Raw genomic sequence first — 26663 nt, forward strand, 5'->3', positions numbered from 1 at the left:
CACAGGCCAAGAAAGTAGTAAACAAATCTCTCCTTAGATCATACTACTTTAAGAAAACTAAAAACTTATAGATCTCCAGAACTAGCTTTGAAAGCAACTGCATAAAAAACCTGAAGCTTGGAATAGTAAGTTAATAGTCAAAAAATAAGCTGGGGAAATGAGCAAACAATAGAAAAAGAACCTAACTGTAGAAAGTTACAATGGTAACAGAGAAGATCAAAATGCAAACTTAGAAGACAATATGGTCAAAATTGCTATGTCCAAACCCTCAAAGAGAACTATGGGTCTTAGACCCAAAAATAATTCTTGAAAGACCTCAAAAATGTTTTAAAACTAAAATAAGAGATGTAGAGGGAAAATTGGGAAAAGAAATGAGAATAATGTAAGAAAATTATAATAAAAGGGACAACAGTTTGGTAAGAGAGGGACAAAAAAATACTAGAGAAAATAATGTCTTAAAAACAGAATGGGCCAAATGGTAAAACAGGCAAAAAAATTCACTAAACAGAACTCCTTAAGAAGCAGAATTAGTCAAATGGAAAAAGCTATACAAAATTCATTGAAGATTAAGAACTTCTTAAAAAGCAAAATTGGACAAATGGAAATAGATGTACAAAAATCCACTGAGAACTTCTTAAAAAATAGAATTGGCCAAATGGAAAAGGCACAAAAAGCTCATTGAAGAAAATAATTTCCTAAAAAAATATTAATTGGGCAAGTAGAATCTAATGACTCTAAGATATCAAGAAAAAAAAAACAAAATTAAAATAAAAACATTAAAGAAACATGAAATTGGAAAAACTCATTAGAAAAATAACTGACCTAGAGCAGGTCATAATAACAGGACCAGAGGGTAACATAGAAATTGAAAGAATCCACTAATCACCTCTTGAAAGAGAAGCCCAAATAAAAATCCCAGGAATACTATAGCCAAATTCTATGTCAAGGAGAAAATATTATAAGCAGACAAAAAGAATTCAAATATGAAATCCCAGTTAGGATAACACAAGATTTAGCAGCTTCTACATTAAAGGAATAGAGGATTTAGAATATGATGTTCTGGAGGGCAAAGGAGCTAAGATTACCCAGAATCACCTACCTAACAAAACTTAGTATAATCTTTCAGAGAAAAAAATGAATATTCAATAAAATGGAGGACTTTCAAGCATTCCTAATGAAGTGACAGATTGAATTGAAATTTTGACTTTCAGATATAAGATTCAAGAGAAGCATGAAAAGATATATAGGAAAGGTAAATCTACAAGGGATTCAATAAGGTCAAAAACTTTAGATCCCTACATGGGAAGATGATACTTGTGTCTCCTAAGAACTGCATCATTTTTTTTTTTGGTTAAACCCTTACCTTCTGTCTGGGAACCAATACTATGTATTGGTTCCAGGGCAGAAGAGTGGTAAGGACTAAGCAATGGGGGTCAAGTGACTTGCCCAGGGTCACACAGTTGGGAAATGTCTGAGATCAAATTTGAACCTAGGACCTCCCACCTCTAGGTCTGGCTCTCAATCCACTGAGCTACCTAGCTGCCCCCAAACTGCATCATTCTTAAGAGTTATTAGTAGAAGTGTACATAGACAGAGGGCATGAGTGTGAGTTGAATATGATGGGATAATTTCTAAAAAATAAGATAAAATAAAGGGGTGAGAAAGAGGAAAACACTAGAAGAGGGAAGGAGAAAGGCTTTTTCAGTAGAGGGGGAAATGGGGAAATTGGGGGCTGGGAATGCTTGAACCTTAATCTCAGCAGACTTAACTGAGAGAATAGCATACACTTCAAGTAAGGTATAGCAATCTACATTACCTTACAGGCAAGTAGGAGGGGAAGGGGATAAGAGAATGGATGGGGGTTACAGAAAAAAGGGAAGGCAAATAGGGGGAGGCAGTTATCAGTAGCAAAATACTCTGAAGACCTCATTTCAAAAATATTTAGAGAACTGAGTCAAATGAATAAGAACATGTCATTCCCCAATTGATAAATGGTCAAAGGATATGAACAATTTCCAGATAGTAATCAAAACTGTCTATAATCATATAAAAAATTCTCTAAATCACTATTGATAAGAGAAATGCAAGCAAAAACTCTAAGGTACCACCCCACACTTGTCATATTGGTTAACATGACAGAAAAGGGAAATGACACATCTTGGAGGGGATGTGGGAAAATTAAAGCACTGGTTTAACCCTTCTGGAGAGCAATTTGGAACTATGCCCTAAGGGTTATAAAGCTGTGCATATCCTACAACCCAGCAATATCATTACTAGGTCTGTATCATGAATAGATTTTTTAAAAATGGAAAGGGATTATATGTGCAAAAATATTAATAGAAGCTCTTTTTGTGATGGCAAAGATTTTGGAATTAAGGAGATACTCATCTCTGGGGAATGGCTGAACAAGTTGTGGCAAAAAATTGTGATAACATACTATTATGCTATAAGAAATGACAAGCAGGATGCTCTCAGAAAAACCTGGAAAGACCAACATAAATTGATGCAAAGTGAAATGAGCAGAACCGAGAGAGCATTGTACATAGTAACATCAATATTGTACAATGATCAATTGCAAATGACTTTATTTTCATCAATACAATGATCCAAGAAAATTCCAAAGGACTTACAATGAAAAATCCATCTTCAGAGAAAGAACTAATGGAGTCTGAATGCAGATTGAAGCATACTTTTTAAAACTTTATTTTTCTTGTTTTTCATGTTTTCTTTCATACTATGACTAATATAGACATATATTTTGCATGACTGCACATGAATAACCTATCTCAAATTGCTTGCTGCCTTAGGAAGGGGGAAGGGAAGGATTTGAAGCTAAAAACATTTTTTTTTAGTGTTAAAAATTGTGTTGGCATGTATTTGGAAGAGGAGGAAATGTTAATATAAAAATATAAATCATTACAAATATATTAAAATATATATGACTTATGGGAAATGTTTTCCCTGCCCTTGTTCCTTTCTCTTCCCATACCCTGATGTGAGATGCTGAGTCAAGGAAAGTACCTTTAAGAAGGAAATGTACTGTTGGCATAAATGCATAAGGGACTCTTCTTCTACCATTTTATGGGAGAGATGACCTTCAGCCAAGAATGCTTCACAACATTCCCCAAAATGACGTTTGATGTGTCTTGATGGGAGGAGGAGGGGAATGAAGATTGTATGAACCAAATTAACAACTTATCCATTATCACAAGTGACAGCACAAGTTGCACATCTTCAAGGTACACCCATAAATGCCTCATGCCACTGCTATACCTTAAGAGGAACATGTGCAAAAATATCACGAAAGGACATTTTGAGGATAAGATTACCATAGTCAAGAGAATAGTAAGTGCTAATCATTACAAGAAGGAGGTAAATGTATGAAGTTTATTGAACCAAGGCACTTACAGAAAATAAAGAAGAAACAGGCCTTGAATATACAGCTTCACATCTCAAGTAACATGTTGCACAGATTGAATTTTAAAATGTTTTTATTGATGTCTCCCATTATTATTTTTTACATCATCATATTTATCCCCAGTATCCCTCCCACCTCCCCTCTTCCCTCCCCCTCCCAGAGTGCCATCCCACATGATAAACTGTATATTTTAAAGGAAAAAAGACAAGAAAAATTATCAGCACAAGTTTACTTTTATAATACTTATGATTGGTTTGAGAATTTAGGTATGTTACTTTCTACACATATGCAACCCAATATAAAATTTCATGGTTTATTTCATTGATTTAATTAGTAAGTAAAATTTATATAGCACTTTAAGGTTTGCAAAGCACTTTATGCATGTTGTCTCATTTGATCCACACAACAACCCTATGAGGTAGGTGCCTCATTAATAGCCCCATTTTACAGATAGAGAAACTGAGGCTGAGAGAGTTGAAGTGGCTGACCTAGGATCCTACAGCTACTAAGTGTCTGAGGTAGGATTCCACTTCAGATCTTCCTGACTTGTCCAGTGGCGTATCCATGATATCATCTAAGTGGAAGAGACCTCAGCAGTTATCTGGCTAACACAACTCTCTCATTTTAGGGGCAAGGCCAAAAAATTAAATGACTTGCCTAAGGTCACAGAGGCAAGTGACAGTCTTGACTCCATCCCTACTTTTTTCCCACTCTACCAGGCTGCCTCCCTTCATTAGCCAAATTTAAAATAAAGGCAGTGGATCTAAATTATGGGTTTATCCCATGATTTGTATTACTCTGTAGTATTTGTCTTTTTTCTTTTCTTCTGGCTGTAAATTTTCATACTACACAAAGGTCAATTATTATAGCTTCTGAGCTAGCACATGCCACATTAACATAGACCTTCAGACTTCTGGGAAATGACCAAAAGTTTAGAAATGAGGCTGTAGCTACGCCCCAGTGCCAAGCCACCACCAAACAAAGCCTCATTTCCAGGTAACTGGGCTATTCTGATGATTCCAATGCACAGCAACTATTTGGGCGTGTACATTGCATAACAGCTTTTCCTTTCCTATTGATCAACAAAAGGGAACAAAGAAAAAGCACATTACAAAATTTAAAGCCATAAAAATAAGACTTTGAGGGACCTCAAACAAGCACTCCATGTGTTTACATAGTATATGAAGGCAAAAAATTTAAAACAAAACAAGGTTAATGTATTCCTTTCCTTCTATCCCAGTGAAGTCAGATTTCTAAGCATATTTGGTGTTTACTTTTTACAACATTCTTGGTGTTTATTTGTCTACCTATTCGCCTTTAGGAGTTATCATCCGCCATCTCCTAACAACAAACATAAAAGGAAACTTTGCTAAGTACAAGAGAGCAGAGAGGAAACCTTTGATTTGAAAAATCTGAACTAGTGCCAAAAAAAAAAAAAGATATGACTAAAAAATCCCTTTAGATTATGGCAAACCTGTCAAATTAGCAACAAATGTAAATGTGGTTTTTATCCATGGAAATGACCCCAAAGGTGATAGATTATCATCTGTTTTGCAACTGAGACCTAAGGACCATTGGGCCCTTCCATCTGACTTGTTCCTGAAACATTCTGTATGGTATCTTCTCTAACTAGAATGTAAGCATCTTGAGAGCAGGAATTGTCTCACTTTTCTACTTGTATTCTCAGAGCTTAAACAATTGTAAGTATTTAACGAGTTCTTTTTAATTCATTCACTTGTACCATTCATGTTAATTACTGATGTATTATGTTGTAAAACAAATCTTTTTTTTTTTCAAAATGGCTATTCTTTTAAGACATAATTTAAATTCAAATAAAGATGAAAAATGTTAAAAGTAAGAATCAGGATGATGTCTATGGAGAACAAAGTATTCTATCTCTGTTTAGTCTTCTTTCCCATGGCTAATAGTTCAATTTAATAGTCTTCAACTTTGATTAGGACTATTTCTTAGAAATAAAGAACTGTAATTTATGTATTTTATACTGGAATGCCAAATTCAAAAAACAAACATTCATGTGGTAAGCATGCCAATCAAGGCAGAATCACTTACTTCAAAACAATTAGCCACATGCAGATTAGGCAAAACAAACATACAATTCATTGTTACAGACATGCCTATGATTAAGATTGACAACCACCAACAACACACCACAAAGTCCTACTGAAAGACCTTATTCTAGTGTGAAAGAGACTATGGATTTACAAAGACTCTACTGGAGGAGAAAATTAGAGCAGCTTCAAATATGGTCATGAACTTAGTCTTTTGTCCAGTGACCAACAACTCTGCTAAGCTCAGAGAGGCTCATCACCAACAGGTTGGCAACTAGGTGATGACATTCTTTGGCCATGAAATTATGTCCCCGTGAAACAAAGGAAAATTTTAAAAGGCACTTGGTTCTACATAGCCCCTCCTCTTCTCCTGCCCCAATACAGTGGCAGAAAGTGGTTAGGAATCACAGTTTTTAGACTTTGTAAAGATTAATTTGATTATTGATATTCTAAATGTAAATTTTTTGCCCAATGATAGCAAGAATTGGGACTACATCAATATTGATCCTCTATAAATCCAAAAAATATGAACATTGAAGACAAATGGAACAATGTTTCACAGGCAAACAAAGAAGGTGATCAAGTTGGCTTCACCACTTTGACCAAAGTAACAGGAGATATCATTATATGGAACACCTGCCTTTCAGTGCTGAAGAGTAGCAATAGCCAAAAGACCACCATAAAGATAACTGTTGCAAATATGCAACTTATATAATATCTTTTGCAGAGGATAGACCTTGAAAAGAGCTTCCTAACAAACTCAATATATACGTTGATAACTCAAAGGTTTCAATGCAAATGGAATGATAAAAAGTATATTGGGAAATATATTAAAAGGTACAAATTGAAGTAAGCAAAAGTAGGAGAATAACTTTGAGGGCAATAGTAATCATAGAGCTCTGCATGCTATCTCTTGGCAGAGAGGTGGTTAACTACAGATATAGAACAAGGCATATATTTTCAGATGGCCGATTTGTTGATTCATTAATTAATGATACTTATTTGTTCCAAGAGGGTGATATTGGGGGATGGGTTTATCACACAAAAGTAACATTGTTGTAACAAAAAAAGCATCAATAAAACATTTTTAAACGGTCCATTAAAGAAACAAAAGAGACCAAAAGCATATATTCAGAAGTTTCAGATCTATTTAATCACAAAAACTTTCTTACTGGATTTCCTCCTACAAGGAAAAGTGGTAGGCAGCATAGTAGAGCAGAATCAGATTTAGAGATAGAAGACAGGGGTTTGAATCCTAACTCTGAAATTTATCACCTGTGAGACCCTGGAGAAGTCATTTAACTACTCTAGGCCTCAGTTTCCTTATCTATAAAATGAGGAATTTGGATTAGATGGCTTCTAAGGTCCCTTCCAGAACTCAGTCTATGATTCTAGGATACTATGAATCTCTTAAAATATTTGTAAGGATCATAAAAAATTCTTTGATTAATGTAACTACAATGCTAACTGCTTATTATTGACCTTCAGATTATTAATATCAAATAAGGCATCAAACATGGAAGCATATGCTTGAAGAAATTTTCAGTACTCTCAAAGAAGATACCCTACAAAGTCCAAATGAATTCTATCAGTGAGATCCTCCAGATGTTCCTGTGATGAATTATGTTTCTAAGACTGTGGGAAATGCATCAAACCCCAAAACATGACCTCCTCCTTAAAGAGATTCATGGCTATTCCAAAAGGATGGGCCTAATAATCTAGTGCTTTCAACAATCTTAAGCTGCTTGCAAACACAAAAGTCCATCTTTTTAATATCTGTTTTCTCCTTTTGATGCAATATAGTTACAAATTTGAGACACTACCATTTCTGAAGAATAAGGGCAATGGAAAGACATATTATGGGCAAAGACTATACCATATGGAGCAAAATGACCTTCATGCATTAAGTGATGATGGGTTATATCATCCTAGAATAAAAATTTTGTATGGATGGAGTAAGCAAGCAAGTATTATATGGTTAAAGTTAGGGATTCCAGCCAGGTGAACAAACCAGAAACAGGCCTTTTAGCACACTGAGAAATTCACTATAGAGGATATTTGGAAAACATGGCATAAAAAAAGTATAGGTGTGGTGAAAGCTATACTAGCAGAAGGAGTAACCACACAAATGAGATAGTTGCTACCTTTCGGTATTATATCAATAAAAGCATCCTTAAAAATAAGGAATGTTGTTAAATTAAGCTTTCATTGCCTAAAGGTCAGACTATGGCTAATGTCCATAGAAAAATCTAAAAAGTGTGTTGGGTGAAATGAATCTTAGGAAGTGTTTTCCTAGTTTTTCCCTCTCCAATGTATAATATATTCCTAAATATAATTGTATGTTTAGATAGGATCCTGCCAAATATCATATATCTCAACAAATGAGCAACTGATTTTTCTAGAGCACAACTTAAAAAGAAAATTTCAAATATCATAGCCCACATCCATTTTGTAGTAGTCATGATGCATTCAACTAAACACTCTAATGTAAAGGTAGCTGAAAGAATAAATTTCTATCCTATTATAAATAATATGCAAATTATTGTGGTAAACAGGTACCAAATTCTAACATTGCAGCTCCCAGCATCTTAATTCTAGCTTTTCCCCAAAGTTCCCACTTTAATCCCAAGTTTGGGCAAGGAGCAAATACATAAGCAAGATGCAATGCAAGTTCAATGAGTTGGGTAGAGAAGTAAGGAGAAAAGACTTCTTCATTGAAAAAAACCAAGACCATTTGTCAAAACTTCCTCTTCTTCCCTTTCTCCCCTCTTCATTTCACATCACCCAGTGACCTTCTGCCATCACTTCCTCCTTCAGCCCTATCTCACATGAAGAGGGAGCCCTTCTTGTCAAGACAAATCTCTCTATGTGCACAAGTGATTCTATGCCAATTTATCTTCCCCAACAGATTATTCCCCACCACCCCCCCCACCTGCATTCCCACTCTCATTTGTCTTTTAATCTCTCCCTGGCTACTGGCTGCTTCCCTACTACCTATGAATCCCTTCTCAAAAATACCCTCATTTCATCCATCCAGCCCCACTAACTCTTATCCCAGGTCTCTCTTGTCTTTTGTTGCTAAACTCATGGAAGGTGATCTAAAACAGATGCCTCCACTTCTCTTCCTCTCATTCTCTTCTTAACTCACTACAGTCTGGCTCCTGATTCAACCGAACTGATCTCTCCAAATTTACTAACGATCTCTTAATTGCCAAAGCTGAGGGCTTTTTCTCAGTCCTGATTCTTCTTGACCTCTCTGCAGCTTTTGACATTCTTGATCACCTTCTTCTCCCTGATACTTTCTTCTCTCTAGTTATTTGAGGGTGGGGTGATACTATTCTCTCCTCCTACCTATCTGACTTCTTCTTGGTCTCCTTTGTTGGATCTTCATCCAGCTAATTCTGTTAATCCTAGATGTCCCACTGGGCTGTTTTAGGCTACCTTCTTTGCTCTCTCATCTCTACGCTGATGACCCTCAAGTCTGCTTATCCAACCCTAACCTTTGCTGACCTCCAGTCTTGAATCTCTAATTGACTCTTAGACATCTCAAACTGTCCTATCAATATCTTAAATTCAACATGTCCATAACAAAACTCATTCTCTTTTCCCAAAAAATCTTCCCCTGTCTCAAATTTCCCTCATTATCAAGGGTCTTCATCACCCTCCTTGTCACCTAGTCATACAACCTAGGTGTCATCCTTGACTCCTCACTCTCTCACCCCCCCACACCTTGAATCTGTTGCCAAGGCCTGTAACATCTCTTGATTAGACCCCTTTTTCTCCTCTGACACCACCATCACTTTGGTATAGGCTCTCATCCCCTTAAATTGGGACTATTGCAATAGCCTGCTGGTCAATCTGTCTGCCACAAGACTTTCCACTCCACTCCAGTCTCCATTCAGTTGTCAAAGTGATTTTCCTAAAAACCAATCCAACCATGTAGCCCTACTGGAGTGACAAGATCAAATACAAAATCCTCTACTTGTCAAAATCCCTCATAACCTAGCTTTGTCCACCTTTCCACTCTTCTTCCACCTTACACCCTGCCCCTCATGTACTCTTCAGTCCAATGACACTAGCCTTCTTGCTATTCCAAGACACTCTACCTCTCAGCTCCAGGATTTTTCTCTAGCTATCCTTCATACCTAGAATGCTCTTCCTCCTCATCTGTCTCCTGGCTTCCTTCAAGGCCCAGCTAAAAACCTTCCTTCTCTACTTAGCCCTTTCTGATTCCCTTTCATTTTTATATCTTTCCTCCCCTAGATATTCCATTTTATCCCCATATAGCTGATTGTACAGTTGTTTATAGGTTGTTTCCCTCATTAGACAGTGAAATTGAGAAGAAGGACTCTTTTTCTTTGTATCCCTAATATATCGTGCATTCTTTTGGTACATAGTAGGTACTTAATAAATGTTTGTTAACTGGCTGATCCATCAGGTGATGTAGCCTTCCCATCCAATTAGAAAATAACTAAAAGAGACTTCCTACCACAGTGCACTAGCTAATAAAAAGTTTTTTAAAAAAGACTTTTATGAAAACTTCACATGTGAAAACCCAACCATTGGAAAGAGACAAATTAGGTAGTGACTTTTTGTACTTCAAAGGTTTGTTGTTGGACTTTTTTTTTTTTCATCATGATTCAATGCCGCATACCTTTAAATAGTGAGTTCCTTGGGTGCATTTAAAACAGGATTCTACTTCCGGATATTATGTTTCATATGATCTTTCATAAACACATCTGCTACAAAAGGCATTTACAAGTCACCTTTGAGTAAATGCTCTCCCACATGATCACTTACTGCTTTCCTTAAAAACAGGACAGTAGAAAAGCTACTTTGCTATTATTCACAAAAAGGGGGGAGGGATTCAATTGAGGAAACAGTGAATTCTTTTGCCTTAACTAATGGTGCACTGTTTACTCTTCTCAGCATACTCTATGACATACTCTGGGTAAATCTGATGCTTCTCAAAAATCACAAATATGGTGGGATCCAATCTGTTATTGACACAGCTGTCATAGAAGGTATTCTGGGTACCCTGTCGCATTGGTGGCCGGACATATTTTGAATCTCCTTGAGTGAAAACTCCAACCAGAACCCGAGCCAGGAACATTATTTTGACATTGGTCTCTGACTCAGAGTAATTATGCGAATAACTTGCATCTCTTGCAAAGTAACTTCCTAAGAAAAAGCAGAAAAGAACAAAAATGGGGATTAGAAAAGTACTGATTCCTGTTGCTAAAGGAAAACCTCAACTCTCCCTACATTTCATTTGCTACAACTTAAGAGACATTTTGCACACAGTTATATTCAGATATAGCTGTACATTCCTAAAACAAATCAACATTTCAAAATACTTAATATGAAAATGAATTATCTAATCCAATAACCTAAAAGAAAACATATTAGCTCCAAAGAGGAGCCCTCTCTGGGTTCATGCAGTTGGTAAGAAAGAATAAATTAGGAGAGAGTAGCTTTGAGAATCAATGTTATACTTTGGTAGTACTAGATTTGGGAAAAGACCTGGATCCAAATCCCACCCTTGATGTTCTTGTTTGTCCCTTGGGATCTCAGAGAATTCTCTAAGATTTCTCTTGATTCTTAGATTGATGACAGTGTGGTTCTATAAAGAAGAAACTGAGTCTGGAGTTAAGAGACCTGGATTCTAATTGCATCTTCAGTGCTTACTACTTGTGGGGCCTCGAGAAAGTCCTTAAATTTCCCAGATCTTCATTTTCTTCCCTGTAAAATGAGTGGGTTGGACTAGATAACCTCTGAGAGTTACCTATGATTCTAAGATTACACACTAACCAAATCACATTTCCTTACTATTATCTATACAAAGCAGAAAACCACAAACCTTGTTTTTTTTTTTAATCTTTTAAAAGATTTCCTCTTTTCCTTCCTTCTTTCTTTTTGGAATCCTTTCTTCTTTACAAATTTGGTTTTCTCCACATTTCTTTCTATTTTTTCACTCTTCATTTTCCTCTCTAATCACTACTCCTTCCCTAGATATTCTTGTCTGTCTTCTGCAAACTATCCAATATCCAATAGAGCATCCTATTTCTACTGCAATCCAAACCCCACAGAAATGAAGCAGCCAGGCAGAGGGAGCAGACAAAAGCAGGGAATCCAGCAGCTGCTCTTACTCGTTCAATAGCCCCTTCTTCCCCAATAGGACCCAATGCTGGGTCTGTCTTTGTACTTGTATGGGCCATGTGTCTCTGAGAGACAGTGATGAGTGTTCAGTGTGTACACTTTGTCAATGAGTCTTAGTTTCAAAGTTGGTGTGAAAGCCACTCTGAGCCCTTTTTTCTTTAACTTGGAGTTCAACCCTGAGTGATCTGAAGGTCTTTGAAGCAGGGGGTGGGTGGGGAAACTAGTATATCATAGAAATAGAAATAGAGATAAAACAGTAAAACATTCTTCCAGTAGTCAAATAGAAATTTTGGATAGCAAAACACATCCTACACTTTTACATGATTATTGCTAATACTGATTCTATTTCTCTTGAGAGCTAACTAAAGTAAAACCAGAATAAAGGAATAACAACAACAAAAGAAATGACATAGATAATTATCTTAGCATTATACAACATGTTGAAACAAAAATGTCATCACTGGTACTGAGCTGTCAAGGAGGCAAAAAATGTCAAATTGACATATACCTGCTCCCTTACCCCCCACTATCATCTCCTCTCTATACAAACACATACAACCAGAAAGACTCCCGACACCGAAGACAAACACATTGACGCACAAACCTTTGCCATAAACTGTTGCATGGGTCCCACAGATCCTCCAATCAAAATTATGACTGCAGATGTCATTCAAGTGGATGTATTTTGTTCCATGAAATAGATGTCTTTCATCCACATCCTTCCCTCCATTCACCTTTTTCATCTGCTCCTTCTGCCTAAGGAAAAATGTGGGAGATTTTAGACACTGAAAATTCTATTTCCTCTTACAAAAAAAATAAATAAATAAAATCAAGGCCTTGGCAAGATTTAAAATGGCATGTTCACTTAATGGATTGACCAAATTTCAAAAAACAAATCTACTCCATGTTTTTTTAAAAAATATTAAATCAGGAAGTAGTAAACTATCATTATCATCATCATCATCATCATAATCATCAGTACAATGAAATTTTCTTTTTGGCAAATATCTCAAGAATATATTAGCAATTAGGTGCACAGTGGATAGAGCCCAAAGCTGGAGTTAAGAAGACTTTTTTTTTGAGTTTGAATACAGCCTCAGACACTAGCTCTGTGACCCAGGACAAGTCATTTAACCTCTGTTTGCCACAATTTCCTCCTCTGTAAAATGGATACAGTAATACCCCCTCTTTCCCAGGGCTGTAAAATCATATAAGTTATGTATATCTCTTAGCACAGTGCTTGGCATACACCAAGTGCTATATTGTTGTTGTTAAGTTGATTAGTTATGTTCTATTCTTTGTGGCCCCATTTAGGGTTTTTGTGTTAAAGATACTGGAGTGGCAATTTCCTTCAACCAGATCCTTAGGTGATCTGTCCAGGGTCACATAGCCAGTAAGTGTGTGAGGCCAGATTTGAACTCACAAAGATGAGCCTTCCTCACTCCAGGGCTGGTGCTCTATCCATTGTATCCTTAGCTGCACCAAGTGCTATATAAATGATTGCTATTATAAGAGGCATCATCATGAACCTAATAATGATCCATTATGGTACACCGCATTTGAAGTTAACCATGAGCTTTCACATCTAAGACATTCTTTCATTAGTAAGATCTACTGTAGCGCAAAGTGCAAATAGAATACAAGAGTAAAGAAGCATAATTTAGAATTCATGGTTTATTGAGCAAACAGACTATCCAGAAAAGTCTCCTTTAACTCTTCAATCAATAAGACAAGAGGGTTATTAAACAACTGGTTATTAAGAGTAGAGGGGTTATCAATGTTTTAGTAAATTTTTTCCACTCTCAGGTTTAACTGACTCTGATTCATCACTCCTACTACCACTTCTCTGGCCTTGGGCCATGCCATACCATCCCTGGCAGCAGGCCATTTCCATTTCCCAGGACAATAGCGGTTTGGAGCAAAGTGAACTAAGTAGAGAATGAAGAAGAATGGGAACAAGGAGACAGCATGAAATATAGCACAGCTGTCTCGGGACAGAGAGAATAAAGGGCTGTTACAAGACACATAAGCCCCTTGAGGCCAGGAATTTCTTTCTTCTTGTATTTTTATCCCCAACATGTAGCATGATGCCTTGCATTAAGTAAGCATTTAATTAATGTTTCTTGGATTGGATTGTCAATCCCTACATTTGGAAGATGTACAATTTGAATGTATATGTATGTATTGTCAATAACTCAAATTAACTCAGACAGACAGACATGCCCCTAGTTCAGTTGTTCTCAGTTAGAACTAAATAATCCTGTGGGCCAAAACATTCAAATGTTTTGTTTTGCAGATCCCTTCCAAAACAGAATCCAACTCCCAAATTCTGTATCTATTATTATGCCATTGTCATTACTGCTTTGCTCATTAATCTCCAGTTCTTCAGAAGCCCTGGTTCTAGTGTCTACTGCACAATTTTAACATTTAAGACACTTAAGTGGTTGGCCAGCTGATTGACAAATGTTGATCTTGTCTCACAAATTCATCTATAAGCTCACAGAGAATAAGAACCATATACTGTTTCTTTTGGAACAGCTAACCCATAGAAGCAAATCCTGGCCACAACTTAACACAAAGAGCCCCAGAGAATCATTTTAATAGCCATCAAAACCCTGTGGATTTAGTGAGTCAGATGTTATATTTCCATTTGGAAAAGTGAAGAAACTGAGGCATCAAGCACTTTAATAATTTGCTGAAAGACAGAGGAAGTATGTTAGTCAGGATGAAAACAAGATCTTCCAACTTGTAGCTCAATGTTCTTTTCACTATACTAAGCTACTTGTACAACACCTCTAAAGAGACAGTAATAAACATCCCATTTATATTTTTAATTACTTCTTGACTACTAAGTTCTACTAGGTTTGCCTGAGTCAAAGTGACCCAGAGAAAAATCACAAAATGATAGGAAATGGGAACGAACCACTGGAAGACTTGCCAAAGGGCCAAATTCTGAATCCTTTGGATACGTTGAATGACGAAACCTGTCATTGTCTTTTCAAATTGGCTCTTGACATCATTGAATTCTTTAGAGGTTTCATTGAGCATCACAAGCTGTGTGGGGAAAAGGCACAGGCATACAGAGTTCTTATTAAAATTGTACATTGGGTCTGAGTTTGATCTTTGTCAGAAGAAAGAGGCAAATATTCCCAAATAGCTTTACTCTTGTGATCATGGTCAGGAACCAGTCTAACCTCCAAATCAAGATCCTCAACCATTGGAAAGAATGTAGAAATGATGCTTCTGAGAGGAAAGATGAGGAGATAAAAAAAAATATGGGGTCCAGGGAACTTCCAATTTTATATAGAATATATGTCCCCTAATCTTCCCATTCAGAGAATCTTACAGTGATGATGTCAAAGACCTTACAGTAATGTAATCACAAATGCCCTGGGTGATTATATGAATATGGCCTAGCACAAAGCAGGTACTTGTTGACTGGGATCTGAGACATTGTAATGTTGGACAGAATACTATTACATTTCTCTAAGGTAGGAATTTGATGAATGATATTGAAACTGATGGTGATGATGATGGTAGTATCATTGTCTTAAGAATAAAAACAGGAACTAACTCTGACTTACTATTTTATAGTGTTTTGTTTTGCAGATCCCTTCAAAAACAGAATCTGGCTCCCAAATTCTGTATCTATCATTATACCGTTGTCATTATTGCTATACTCATTAATCTCCAATTCTTCTGAAGATGTGGTTCAAGTGTCTCCCACACAATTTTAACATCAAGACACTTATGTTGTTGGCCAATTGCTTTATGTACTTTGATCTTGTCTCACAAATTCATCTATAAGCTCCCAAAGAGCAAGAACCATATATTGTTTCTTTGTTCCTCCATGGCACTCAGAATAGCTACCATATAGTAGGCATTCAGTAAATATTTATTACTTAGTTACAAGTCCTTCTTGGGGTTGGTAAGATAGGATTGATTTGAAAGGGACAAACAAGAAAAAGAAACCAGGAACAGGTTGTTCTACAACCCTACAGGAAAAAGAGAATAATAGATAGTGCCTTTTGGCTTTTTTTTAATTCATAGATGAAAATTTATTCAACCAGTACTAGTACTCTAAGTAACTGGGTCCTGGTGCTCTCAATAGAATATTAAAATGACCTGGCACAATGGACTCTACATATGCGTTCTGTTATAGAAGCTGGCAAATTGTTTTGGAATGGTTCTATTTTACTTTCATTTTCCCTGTTGTATTATGTATGACATTAATTTGCTTAGTAAACACATCCTTAAATAGTGTGAAAATCACATTACTGTAAGTCACAAACACTATATTAGTTTTGTTAAACTTATGAGAAGATTCTATATGGAGGTGGAGAGAATGTGCAGTTATTAGGATATGATTGCGACTATAACCTAAAGATATAAAAAAATTAAAATAGCCTATACACACATAAAAATATGCAATATATTCTCCTTGACAAGGAAGTTCTGGATTTAGGCTATAATGTTCCTGGGAGTATTCATTTTGGGATTTCTTTCAGGAGTTTTCTGATGGATTCTTTCCATTTCTACTTTGCCCTCTGGTTCTAAAATATCTGGGCAATTTTCCATTATAATTTCTTGAAATATGATGTCTAGGTTCCTTTTTTGTTCATGGTTTTCAGGTAGTCCAATGATTCTTAAATGATCTTTTCTCCAATTATGTTCCAGGTCAATTTTCCTATATTTCCCTCCACCCACCCACCCATTTTTCATTCTTTTGAATTTATCTTATTGTTTCTTGATAAATCTTGAAGCCATTAGCTTCTACTTGGCAAATTCTAACTTTTAAAGAGTTATTTTCTCCAGTGAGTTCTTTAATCATCTGGTAACTTTTTAACTTTTTTCTTCAGTATTTTTTGTATCTTTTTTACCAATCTGTTAATTTTCTTTTCACAATTTACTTGTGTGGCTCTTGTTTCTGTTGCCAATTTATTCTCTATTGATCTTGTTTGATTTTTAAAATCTCTTTCTTTAACTCTTCTAGAATTTCTTATTGGGCTTGTGTCCAATCTACATTTTTCTTTGAGCTTTGCTTTTAAGCATTTTCAACTCATTGTCTTCTTCTGAGTTTGTATCTTGAGTTTATCTGTTACAATAGCAGTAGTCAAGTTCTTTATTTTTTGTTTTCTCATGCTTCCAGCTTGCTTCATCACTTTGGATTTGATGCTAGTATTGTACTCTGCTCATCTCTGAGGGAATGGCTGCCCTGGGCTTTGTCTTTTATGTCCTGTTGCTTTCACAGATCAGTCAGGGGGTTGTAAGTTTTCAGTGTTTCCAAAATGGTGTGATCCAGGAAGAGGTCTGTCATTCCCCTCCTGGTCTATAAATTCCTGATCTGATTTGCATTTACTGTTGTGTGTGGGTGAATTTCCATAGACTGGTACTCAACTCAGTCATAGTTAGCTTATTAGGAGGCTGTGTAGGCTCATAATAGAGATGAACTGCTAGCTTATGTGTGGGGCTTAAGGTTTTAATTGAGTTTCCCCTCTATTCTTAGGCTCAGAACCACACAGCTACAGTTCAAGAATTTATTCCTTGCTTATTCCTTGCATAAAACTCCTGCTCCATATGATAGTTACTATTCCTTGCCACCCTGGAACTATGACCCGGAACTGGATACTCTTTGACAAAGTTGCTCAATAGCACCTATTCTTGCTCCCATTGCTCGTACAGGGTTCCTTGGGATCTCTTTCTGCTCAAGTGTTCAGTCTTCTTATTGCTCTTGGATGCTCGACTGCTCCTTATCACTGGTGCCATTGCCACAATTTGCTGCCCTTCTCCCTGTAGTACTGCTGCTTCTGGGCTGTTACCCCAGCCAGCTTCTACCCAGTATACATGGACTTCTTTTTCTATTTTTCTAAGATTCATTGGGCTTAAAAAATGACTCACTGTGATTTTCTTTGACTTTCCTGACCAGAATTCTGTCAATGTAGGAATGAATTGAGGCAAAATTGCTAACTTTAACCCTGTCATCTTAACATGATCTCCCTAAAAATATGTTTACCAGTTCTTTTGTGGTTGTAAAGAACAAGAATCTAAGGAAGAGTTCTCATCGATTGAGAAATGACTGAACAAATTATGGTAAATGAAAATAATGTAATACTACTTTAGTATAAGAAATGAAGGGATCAGGAAAGAGTAAAATGGAGAGTAAAGTGAGTAGAACCAGAACAATTTGCACATTAATCACATTGTAAAAACAAACAACTTTTAAAGATTTAAGAATTATGATTAATGCAATGACCTACTATGATTCCAAAGGACTCATGTTGAAATATACTGTCCATCTGCAGACACAGAAGTGACAGACTTAGAGGCATTCAGATAAAGAGAGGGGGTAGAGGGAGGGCAAGAAGGAGAGAAAAGGAAAGGAGGAGGAGGAGAAGGAAAGGGAGAAAGAGAGGTGACAGAGAGAGAAGAGAGACAAGAGAAAAAGAGGAGAGAGAAGACAGAGAGAAAAGAAGGAGGAGAGAGAGAGAGAGAGAGAGATTGAGATTTGGACATGGTCAAGTTGTAGGATTTATTCCACATAAGTATTTGTTTCAAGTTTTTATTTTCTTTTGGAGGGAAGAGTGAAGGGGAAGGAAATTACTTAATTTTTATAAAGGAATTGACTGATGTTTCTAAAGTATACTATAGCCGAGCCAAAAAACCAAATAATTATAGATTATGAATCATAGTTTATGAATTTAAAAGTTTACTGGGTTTTAAAGAAATGCATCAATAACAGAGTGAAACAAACAGAGACAAAAGAACAAGATACTCATTGACTACACTTCACTAAAAGGAACCCAGTCTTTGAGTAACTAAATAGCCTATGAGAGTCCAGAACAGACAACTAAACATATCTACTTCCTCACTGTGATAGATGGTGGAATACTACAGCAATATGTCATATATACTGTGAACTGTAGTCATTATATTAGTCACTGTAAATGACTGTTGTCCTTGTCACATTGCAGGGTTGGAAGGTTCAATCTGGATTTTGTTTTCTGTTTTCCAGAAATGATTGCAATACCAAAACAAAAGGCATCAGTAGAACAAAATGTTAAAAACACATTAATAGGGAGAACAGCTATTTGATGGCTTGTATATTTAGAGATCTTTTTATTTAATTTTTTAAATTTAGTAATAATAATTATAAATAAATGATGGGCTTCAGGCTAAGCTTTAATGGTTAAAGGTTTACACATTATTCTCAGATGTCAGCATTATTTTTTTTTCTTGAGGAAGGAGAACAAGGAAGGAAAATATATCAGTGAGATGGGAAGTAAATACCTTATAGCCAACATCTGGCACAGCTGATTTGTCCCAGGAGGGAGGGACTGCAAAAGTGAAAGCACCCTGCCGGCTCCCCTCTGCCTGATTGCTGAAAAAAACAGAAAAAAGTAATCGATTTTATTTCCATTCATATTGACCATTCTACCAGTGGAGAATACCCAATACCACCTTAGGAAGGGCATTTCTCAGAAACTTCTGAAAATTACTATGTATTTTGTTCGGCCGGGGTTCTCTTCAAATTTACAATTGAATATATTGATGAGTGAGCAAACAGAAACTAAAGGAATTTGATGAGAAAATATTTTTTTCTTCTATCAAGGAATGATTAGTACTCCCAAAAAATGAAGAAAAAGAAAAAAGTGGAGGTGAGCAAGGCAAAATTTGAGAACCCACCAAGCTTGAAAAGGTTGAAAAGAGAAAGTTGAGAAGGGACTAATCATCAGTTGGTTTATCTTTGCCTGACTACTGAAGGCAAAGACCTTCAGACAACTCCCCAGTGGCTAAGAAGCTGACTTGGAATTCAGTAAAGATCCTCCCAATGTGGAGGCTCTCCTAAAGGCTGGGGCTAGCAAGAATAACAAGGCTGTGAAGGAGGTGGTAGCGCTGCTTTTTAAAATAGACCTTTCCTTTGGCTTCTCCCTAGAGGCTCCCCAGACACCTACAAACTGATTTTCCTATGTGACTAAGTCAAGCCTTGGAACTGATGAGAATGAAGGCAATGACAGCAGAAAAGCCCAATGTTACTACTCTTCCTATTGTAATAATAACTTGAAGGAGATTAAGATCCATCTTGAAGGCACAGAGCAGGTGGATTAGACCTCAACATCAGACCTTTATTTCCTAGAAGTTCCTGTACTTCCCAAAGAAGTAGTAATGGCCATGTTTTGGTTAGGTCTGTCTGTAAATGGCAAGTATTTTTTTCTTCTAATTTCTAGTGTATAGGGCAAGGCTGCAGGCTCCCTTCTTCCCCCTCATCTGTCCCAGGAAGTAGAATGTCATGCACTATGGGCTATTTATCTTCCCCTCACCCCAAACCAAAGAAGACAGGGAAAAAAATGCTGTTTTTATACTGAAAGAAAAAAATTAATGACAATAAAAACTTGCAATAAAATAATAACATAGCACCTACTATGTGTCAAGCCATTCTTTTGTAAGAATCAAAAGAAAGTTGAGAGCCAGGACTACAGACAGGAATATGAACCCAGGACCTCCCATCTCTAGACCTGGCTCCCAATCCACTGAACAACCCAGCTGCCCCCTGTTGAATACTTTTTTTAACTCTTCTCTTCCATCGTGGAATCAACACTGTGTACTGGTTCCAAGGCAGAAGGAATGAGGTTGATAACCTGGATGCATCCAGAAGAGGGCAATTCATACTTAGGTGCTTAATAATTGTTTGATTTAATTTAATTGACTAGGACAGTTAAGAGCTTCAACATAGGGAGTTGTCTTTCACATCAGTGTATTTTTGGTTTTCTTTTGGGGTTTCAGTTATGTACGTTATTGGTCTTACCACAATGACCAATATGGAAGTGTTTTGCAAGACAATAAAAAGAAAAAAGGAAAAGAAAAGAGTTTCAACATAAGGCTATATGAGGTTAAATTGGGGAGGGGGGGAACAGCTGGGTGGCTAAGTGGGTTGAGAGCCAGGCCTTGAGATGGGAGGTTCTGGATTCAAATATGGCCTTAAACTTTTCGTAGCTATGTGAACTTGGATAAGTCATTTAAACCCCATTGCCTAACCCTTACCACTATTCTGCCTTGGAACCAATACATAGTATTGATTCTAAGGTGGAAGGTAAGTGTTTAAAAAAAGAAAGGGGACAGCTGGGTTGCTGGGTGGCTGAGTGAATTGAGAGCCAGGTCTACAAATGGGAGGTCCTAGGTTCATATCTGGCCTTAGACATGTCCTAGCTGTGTGATCCTGGACAAGTCACTTAAATCCCACTGCCTAACCCTTACCACTCTTGTGCCTTGGAGCCAACACACAGTATTGATTCTAAGAAATAAGGTAAGGCTTTTAAAGGGGGGAAAAAAGAAAGTTCACATTCTGAATGAGGAGGGATAAACTACATTGTAGGACATACTTAAAGAAAGGAAGTTTTGTTACTTTTAAGATCATCAAATCCTGATTTTTTTCATATCATGAATCAGAACCAAGTTATATTTTTATATACTTTAAAAATAGAAATGTATATACCTAGCTCACCCCAAAATTCAAGAATTGAGGAGAAACTCAATCTCCATTGCATAACAAATATGCTTATGGGGGGCCCAGGAGAGGGAAGGATATATTTCTATGCACCTCAAAAACAAATCTAAAGTAAAGAATACATTTTGGTTCACTGACCATTAATTCCCAATTAGTCAGCTATACATTTGTAGGGTTTTTGCTTTGTTTCAGGTTAGTCTACTTAGATCATTTGAATATAATCCTCTAGCTTTCAGGTGTCGCAGTTAGATCACTTCACAGAGGAGCAGAAGAATGTATATAGGTGGGGTAATAAGTCAAAGAATTCTGATCCTGTCATGTCAGGGGACAAGATGAGACCTGCCGAGGTGTCAAACAAATTGAAACTAGAATCACAGAAAGAATGTTAGAAATAGAAAGAGATCATCTTGTCATTTTAGAGATCATCTTGTCTGCCTTTTCTGAAACTGTATAAGAGACCCTGGGAGTTGACCAAAGCAGTTCATGGAGTTCTCCATGGTAAGGAGTTTTAAAGAATGATTGACACGTAATGAAAACTGGTGTCTCCATGGGCACAATGTGCACTGAGTTAATGCAGAGAACCAACTAGGAATTGAGGCAGTTAGGCAAGGCTATAGATAGAGTGTTTGGATCTGAATTCAAATTCTACTTCAGATATTAGTAGGGTAAAAACAATCAATTACTCAATTAAATAATTATCTGTGAGTCTTGGGATATGTGTAAATATTCAACATTCATTCACATTCTTAGAAGGGTTTGGGAATTTATGGTGTGATTAAAATGATATTTTTGCACCAATACTCACTGTGAATGGTTAACTATATCCAGGAAGTATGAAGATAAAGTAAGCAAAATGTTCAGGACTAAAATTCTACCAATTAAATAAATGCCCATGAACCTAATTCAAGTCTCAAAATTCAAACAAAAATATGGTGATAAATATCTGGACCTGTTATACCTGTTCTGACCCTGAGTTACCAAATTTGTGACACGTGCTTCTGTCATTTCAGTAAAACCAGAAACAATTTTACACATGAAGCTACACATCTTTTAAACAACAGTCAGATTTTTAACACAAAAATGTAATCAAATTTTTAAAATCCTGCCTCTTCCCCCCACCCCAAATATTGGGTTTTGTTAGGTAACTGGGAAAACTAAAATGTTTCTGAGGCATCCTATAGGGCAAACCACCTAACTGCCTATGAATTGGGATCATCTAGGTCCTATTTGAACTTGATCCACTGGAAGACCTTGAGCAAGTCACTCTACCTGTCTGATTATGTTTGCTCATCTGAGAAAGAAGAGTAAGGGAGGTGAAGTAGACATTCTCTGATATCTTTTCCAGACCCAACATTTCTTTCTTTCTTTTTTTATTTTTTTAACTCTTATCTTCTATCATAGAATCAGTATTATGTATTAGTTCCAAGACACAAGGATAAGGACAAAGCAACAGAGGTTAAGTGACTTATCCAGGGTCACACAGCTAGAAAATGTCTGAGATCAGATTTGAATTTAAGAACCAAACATATTATCAGTTCACAACAAATTTATGGTAAAAGACCTAGTGGCAGGGACAAAGAATATATATAGGAATATTTCCTTATAAAAGAATAATTTATAAATAGAATCATAGTAGAATTCATAGTAATAAGTTTGCAAGGTCACCACAATGAAGCTAGATTCCAGGAATCTTTTCCCCAGCTATATTGAGTCCCATCTCAGTGTTTTCAAGGAGCATCTGAATAGGGTCAAAGATAATTATTTCTCCCAGTGGGGGGAGGGAAGGGAGAGAAAGAATGTGATTCTTGTAACCAAGGAATAATGTTCTAAATTGATTAAATAAATTCATCATCAATAAGGACATGTCAGAAGATGATAGAATCCCAGTTCAGTGTCAAAGTCTTAGAATCATAAATTTGGAGCTGGGAGGGGCATTCAGGTCATCTATTCCAACCTCAGTTTTATAGCTGAGGAAACTGAAACTCAGGAATTTGAAGCCCTTGCCCAGGGTCATACAATAAATTAGTGGCAGAACTACATCTACAATAAGGATTCCTGACTCCCAGCAGTTTAGTACTCTTTCTAGTACACCACACTGAAAGCCTTCTTTGTTCTCACAATCAAATGAGGCTGTGGGACCCCAGGCCACCTAGGAAAGAGAATGAACAGACATATGATATTATCATTCTATGAATGGGAATGCAAAGCAGTCATCCATCAATGTCATTCTAGGAAAGAAAAAAAGATTTTTTTTATTAATCATCTATTATGTGCCAGGCACTGTGCTAAGCATTTTTAAAGAAACCTTTACTTTCTGTCTTAGTCACAACTCTAAGACAGAAGATCAAGGACTGGGCAAATGGGGTTACATGACTTGCTCAGGGTCACACAGCTAGGTTGTGTCTAAATACAGATTTGAACCCAGATCCTCCCAACTCCAGACCTGGTCCACTCTCAACTGAGTCACTTTGTGGGCTCTGTACTTAATATTTTACAAATATTATCTCACTTTATCATCACAACAATGTTACAGTTAGGGAAACTGAAGGAGACAGAGGCGAAGGTTAAGTGACTTGCCCAGGGCTACAGTTAGTAAGTATTGGAGGCTGAATTTGAACCCAGATCTTCTTGATTTCAAGCCCAGTGCTCTAACCCCTGTGCCACCTAGCTGCCTCTAACTAAAGAGATTTATTTGAAGACTTACCTCACACCTTTTCTTCTCCTACCTATCCTCAAGAAACTATATCATCAGATACTCACCGTTTCCTTAGTTTGTCCACGTCTTCAGCAGATACAAATTTTGGCCTCCTACATATTTTTCTTTTGGTTTGGCATATCAAATTTTTCTGAACCATTTCTTAAAAGAGAAATTAAAGATCATTTTTTTCAGGGATCAAAAGTAAAATATTTAAAAATCACACACACACACACACACACACACAAGTCCTAAAGGATTCAATTATATTGACATTTCATCTGCAGTCTAAGGAGAGTTGATAGAGGCATTATTCCACCCATTTCTGGACTTTCTGGCTACACCAAAATTCTGCTATCCCCTTAGGTTGCTTCAGAAGCAACCAGAATAAATAACAATGATTAACATGGTGCCAAAAGTGCCAAATATTAGCTGCTCAGGACCCAATGGGACCCACCAAAGGCCAGCAATCGAAATACCTTGCAATGGGGGGCAGCTGGGTAGCTCAATGGATTGAGAGCCAGGCCTAGAGATGGAAGGTCCGAGGTTCAAATCTGGCCTCAGACACTTCCCAGCTGTGTGACCCTGGGCAAGTCACTTGACCCCCATTGCCTAGCCCTTACCACTCTTCTGCCTTGGAGCCAATACACAGTATTGACTCCAAGATGGAATGTAAGGGTTTAAAAAAATACCTTGTAAGATCACATAAGTGGAATCACTAAGAAGCTGAAAAAAAAACAGGCATCCTTTCTATATCACAGGGGTTAAGGGTGTGGTACCCCCCACAATCTGAAAAACCCAGGTCAAATTTTTTGGCAGTCTCTTTGTATCAGAGAAGAAGTTTAAATTTTTTTTTTCTTTAATGGGATATTTATAATACATTACTGTAAAATTTGGGTTAAGTATTTGGTGGCTATATATATATATATATATATGTAAAAGTTAAGTAAAAATACTATATGAAAAAGAAATTTTAAAATATAAAATATGAACCACTTTTGAAAAATGAAACATTTGAGCAGAATAATACTAAACCTTTTGTATGTATAACAAGACATTTGAAAATAACATGAGTTCATACATTTTGTACAGTGATGAGTTCCTAAACTTTGTAAGTTAACTTTACATTTCTAGCTTTTTGTGTCAACTACTGGCTTTCATGTTCTATTTGCACACTTTAACTTTTTACTTTATTTTAGTTTTAAAAAAAGAAATTGTGTATATTTATTGTATTAAAAGATCAAATATGTTGATATTGCAGTATTATAAATATATTCCACACATTCCTGAGTTTCTAAAGTTTTTAATCTGTCATCCACTAGCCTTTGCATGTCATCTGTGGCTTCCACAAACTCCCCCAAATTCCCACTTCATTTTTTATTCTGATCTATATTTTATCAAAATCATGATGGCAGAAATCACACTGTGGAAGGGACACCTGTACTTCCTGCCCCAATACCATAACATGGAAATTTGACATTGTTATCCAGGCTCACATCTGTCTCGTGTCTCCTAAAGGAGGGAGATTTCTTATGGCTGATATCTAATGAAGTCAGTTGGAAACTGGTAGAATCACCACCCACTAGCATCATTGAAAGCTGGAGACACCGAGAGACACAAAGTCACAATTCTTCTTCTTCTACCCTTCAACCTTGCCTGTAAGCAGAACTGTTTAAGCTATGCTTTAAGTTAGGCAAAGAGTGAAAATGATAATGATAAACCTTATAATAATAGTTAACATTTATATAGCACTGACTGTGTGCCAAGCTTTAAAATTCATCATCTCCTTTGGTCCTCACAACAACTGTGTGAGATAAATACTATATGCTCATGGAATTATTATTCTCAGATTCAGAGATGTTAGATAACTTGTCCAAGGTTGTACAAATGATGAATGATACGAGGCAGGTTTTGAAAACAGATCTTTTCTGACTCAAAATTCAGAACTCACTCTATGACAAGCCACTGCCTCGGGTGAACCTAATTCCTTCATGTTGAACTTTTCCAGCTATTCTGCCTTTTCTACCTCTTTCTTCTCATGTTCTAGAAAGGTATAAAGATAGTAACTCGTACTTTAAAGTGTTTTAATATTTATTCTATTGGCTTCCATTTGAATAGGGATATAGCATTCAGCTCAGTAAAATATCTTTTCTCCTATGTTTCTTAATACCAGGATGTGAGCAAGTCTTCAACCATCAACTGTGGTATTAAAAGCTACCATTCTTTGGTTAAGCGGGAAGCGTAAGTACTATACCTTTAAAGTTGATTTCATAAAACTGATGTCCAGCCTGAAAGTCAACAGTGGAATGTGAATCAGCAAGGTATATTGTTTCTATATCTGTGGATGTTATTGAAGAAGGAGGATGATTTTCACCCTAAAAAAGCAATTTAAAGAAATATGAAAAACAAATGCATACATAGACATAAGATGTATAATTTCCCTTCATTTTTAGCTCTAGGTAAAACATGGACCATCTTTTATTCTCTTAATTGCTAAACACTTTCTGAAAACAAAATAAAAAAATCAACCGGTACAAAATGAAGGAAATGTCTAGACAAAGACACTACCAACTACTGATCAAAAACAATAAACAAGGGGAAGGGGGAATTCAAGGAAAGTTAAATAGGAAAGGAGAAAGTTCTCTCAAAACCCACCGCCTTGAAACCAATGCAGTGGACTTGCATCATAATCCAATAGTAGCTCACCTTATTATTTTAATTTAATTTTTATTTTTTTAAACCCATCTTAGAATCAATGCTGTTATATTGTTCCAAGGCAGAAGAACAGTAAGGGCTGGGCAGTGGGAGTTAAGTGACTTG

General features: G+C 36.5%; 1 protein-coding gene across 4 annotated transcripts in view; it reads right to left on the reverse strand.

Annotated features, from left to right (window-relative positions):
* Window positions 1-3373: 3373 nt before the first annotated feature.
* The window catches only part of LOC100022917 (protein mono-ADP-ribosyltransferase PARP12-like), a 69712-nt gene continuing 46422 nt past the window's right edge, over window positions 3374-26663 (reverse strand). For 3 of the 4 annotated variants that reach the window (XM_016426181.2, XM_056799752.1, XM_016426182.2), the window contains 6 exons: window positions 26098-26218; window positions 23909-24005; window positions 18934-19024; window positions 14570-14700; window positions 12251-12402; window positions 3374-10668 (listed from right to left, as the gene is read on the reverse strand). In XM_016426181.2, the coding sequence (XP_016281667.2) occupies window positions 10385-10668; window positions 12251-12402; window positions 14570-14700; window positions 18934-19024; window positions 23909-24005; window positions 26098-26218 (876 nt within the window). In that variant the 3' untranslated portion in view covers window positions 3374-10384. Of the gene's footprint in view, window positions 10669-12250; window positions 12403-14569; window positions 14701-18933; window positions 19025-23908; window positions 24006-26097; window positions 26219-26663 lie in introns of those variants that run through there. The other variant, XM_056799753.1, reaches the window with a different exon arrangement.

Source organism: Monodelphis domestica, chromosome 5 (genome assembly GCF_027887165.1).
Source record: "Monodelphis domestica isolate mMonDom1 chromosome 5, mMonDom1.pri, whole genome shotgun sequence".
NCBI lineage: Eukaryota > Metazoa > Chordata > Mammalia > Didelphimorphia > Didelphidae > Monodelphis > Monodelphis domestica.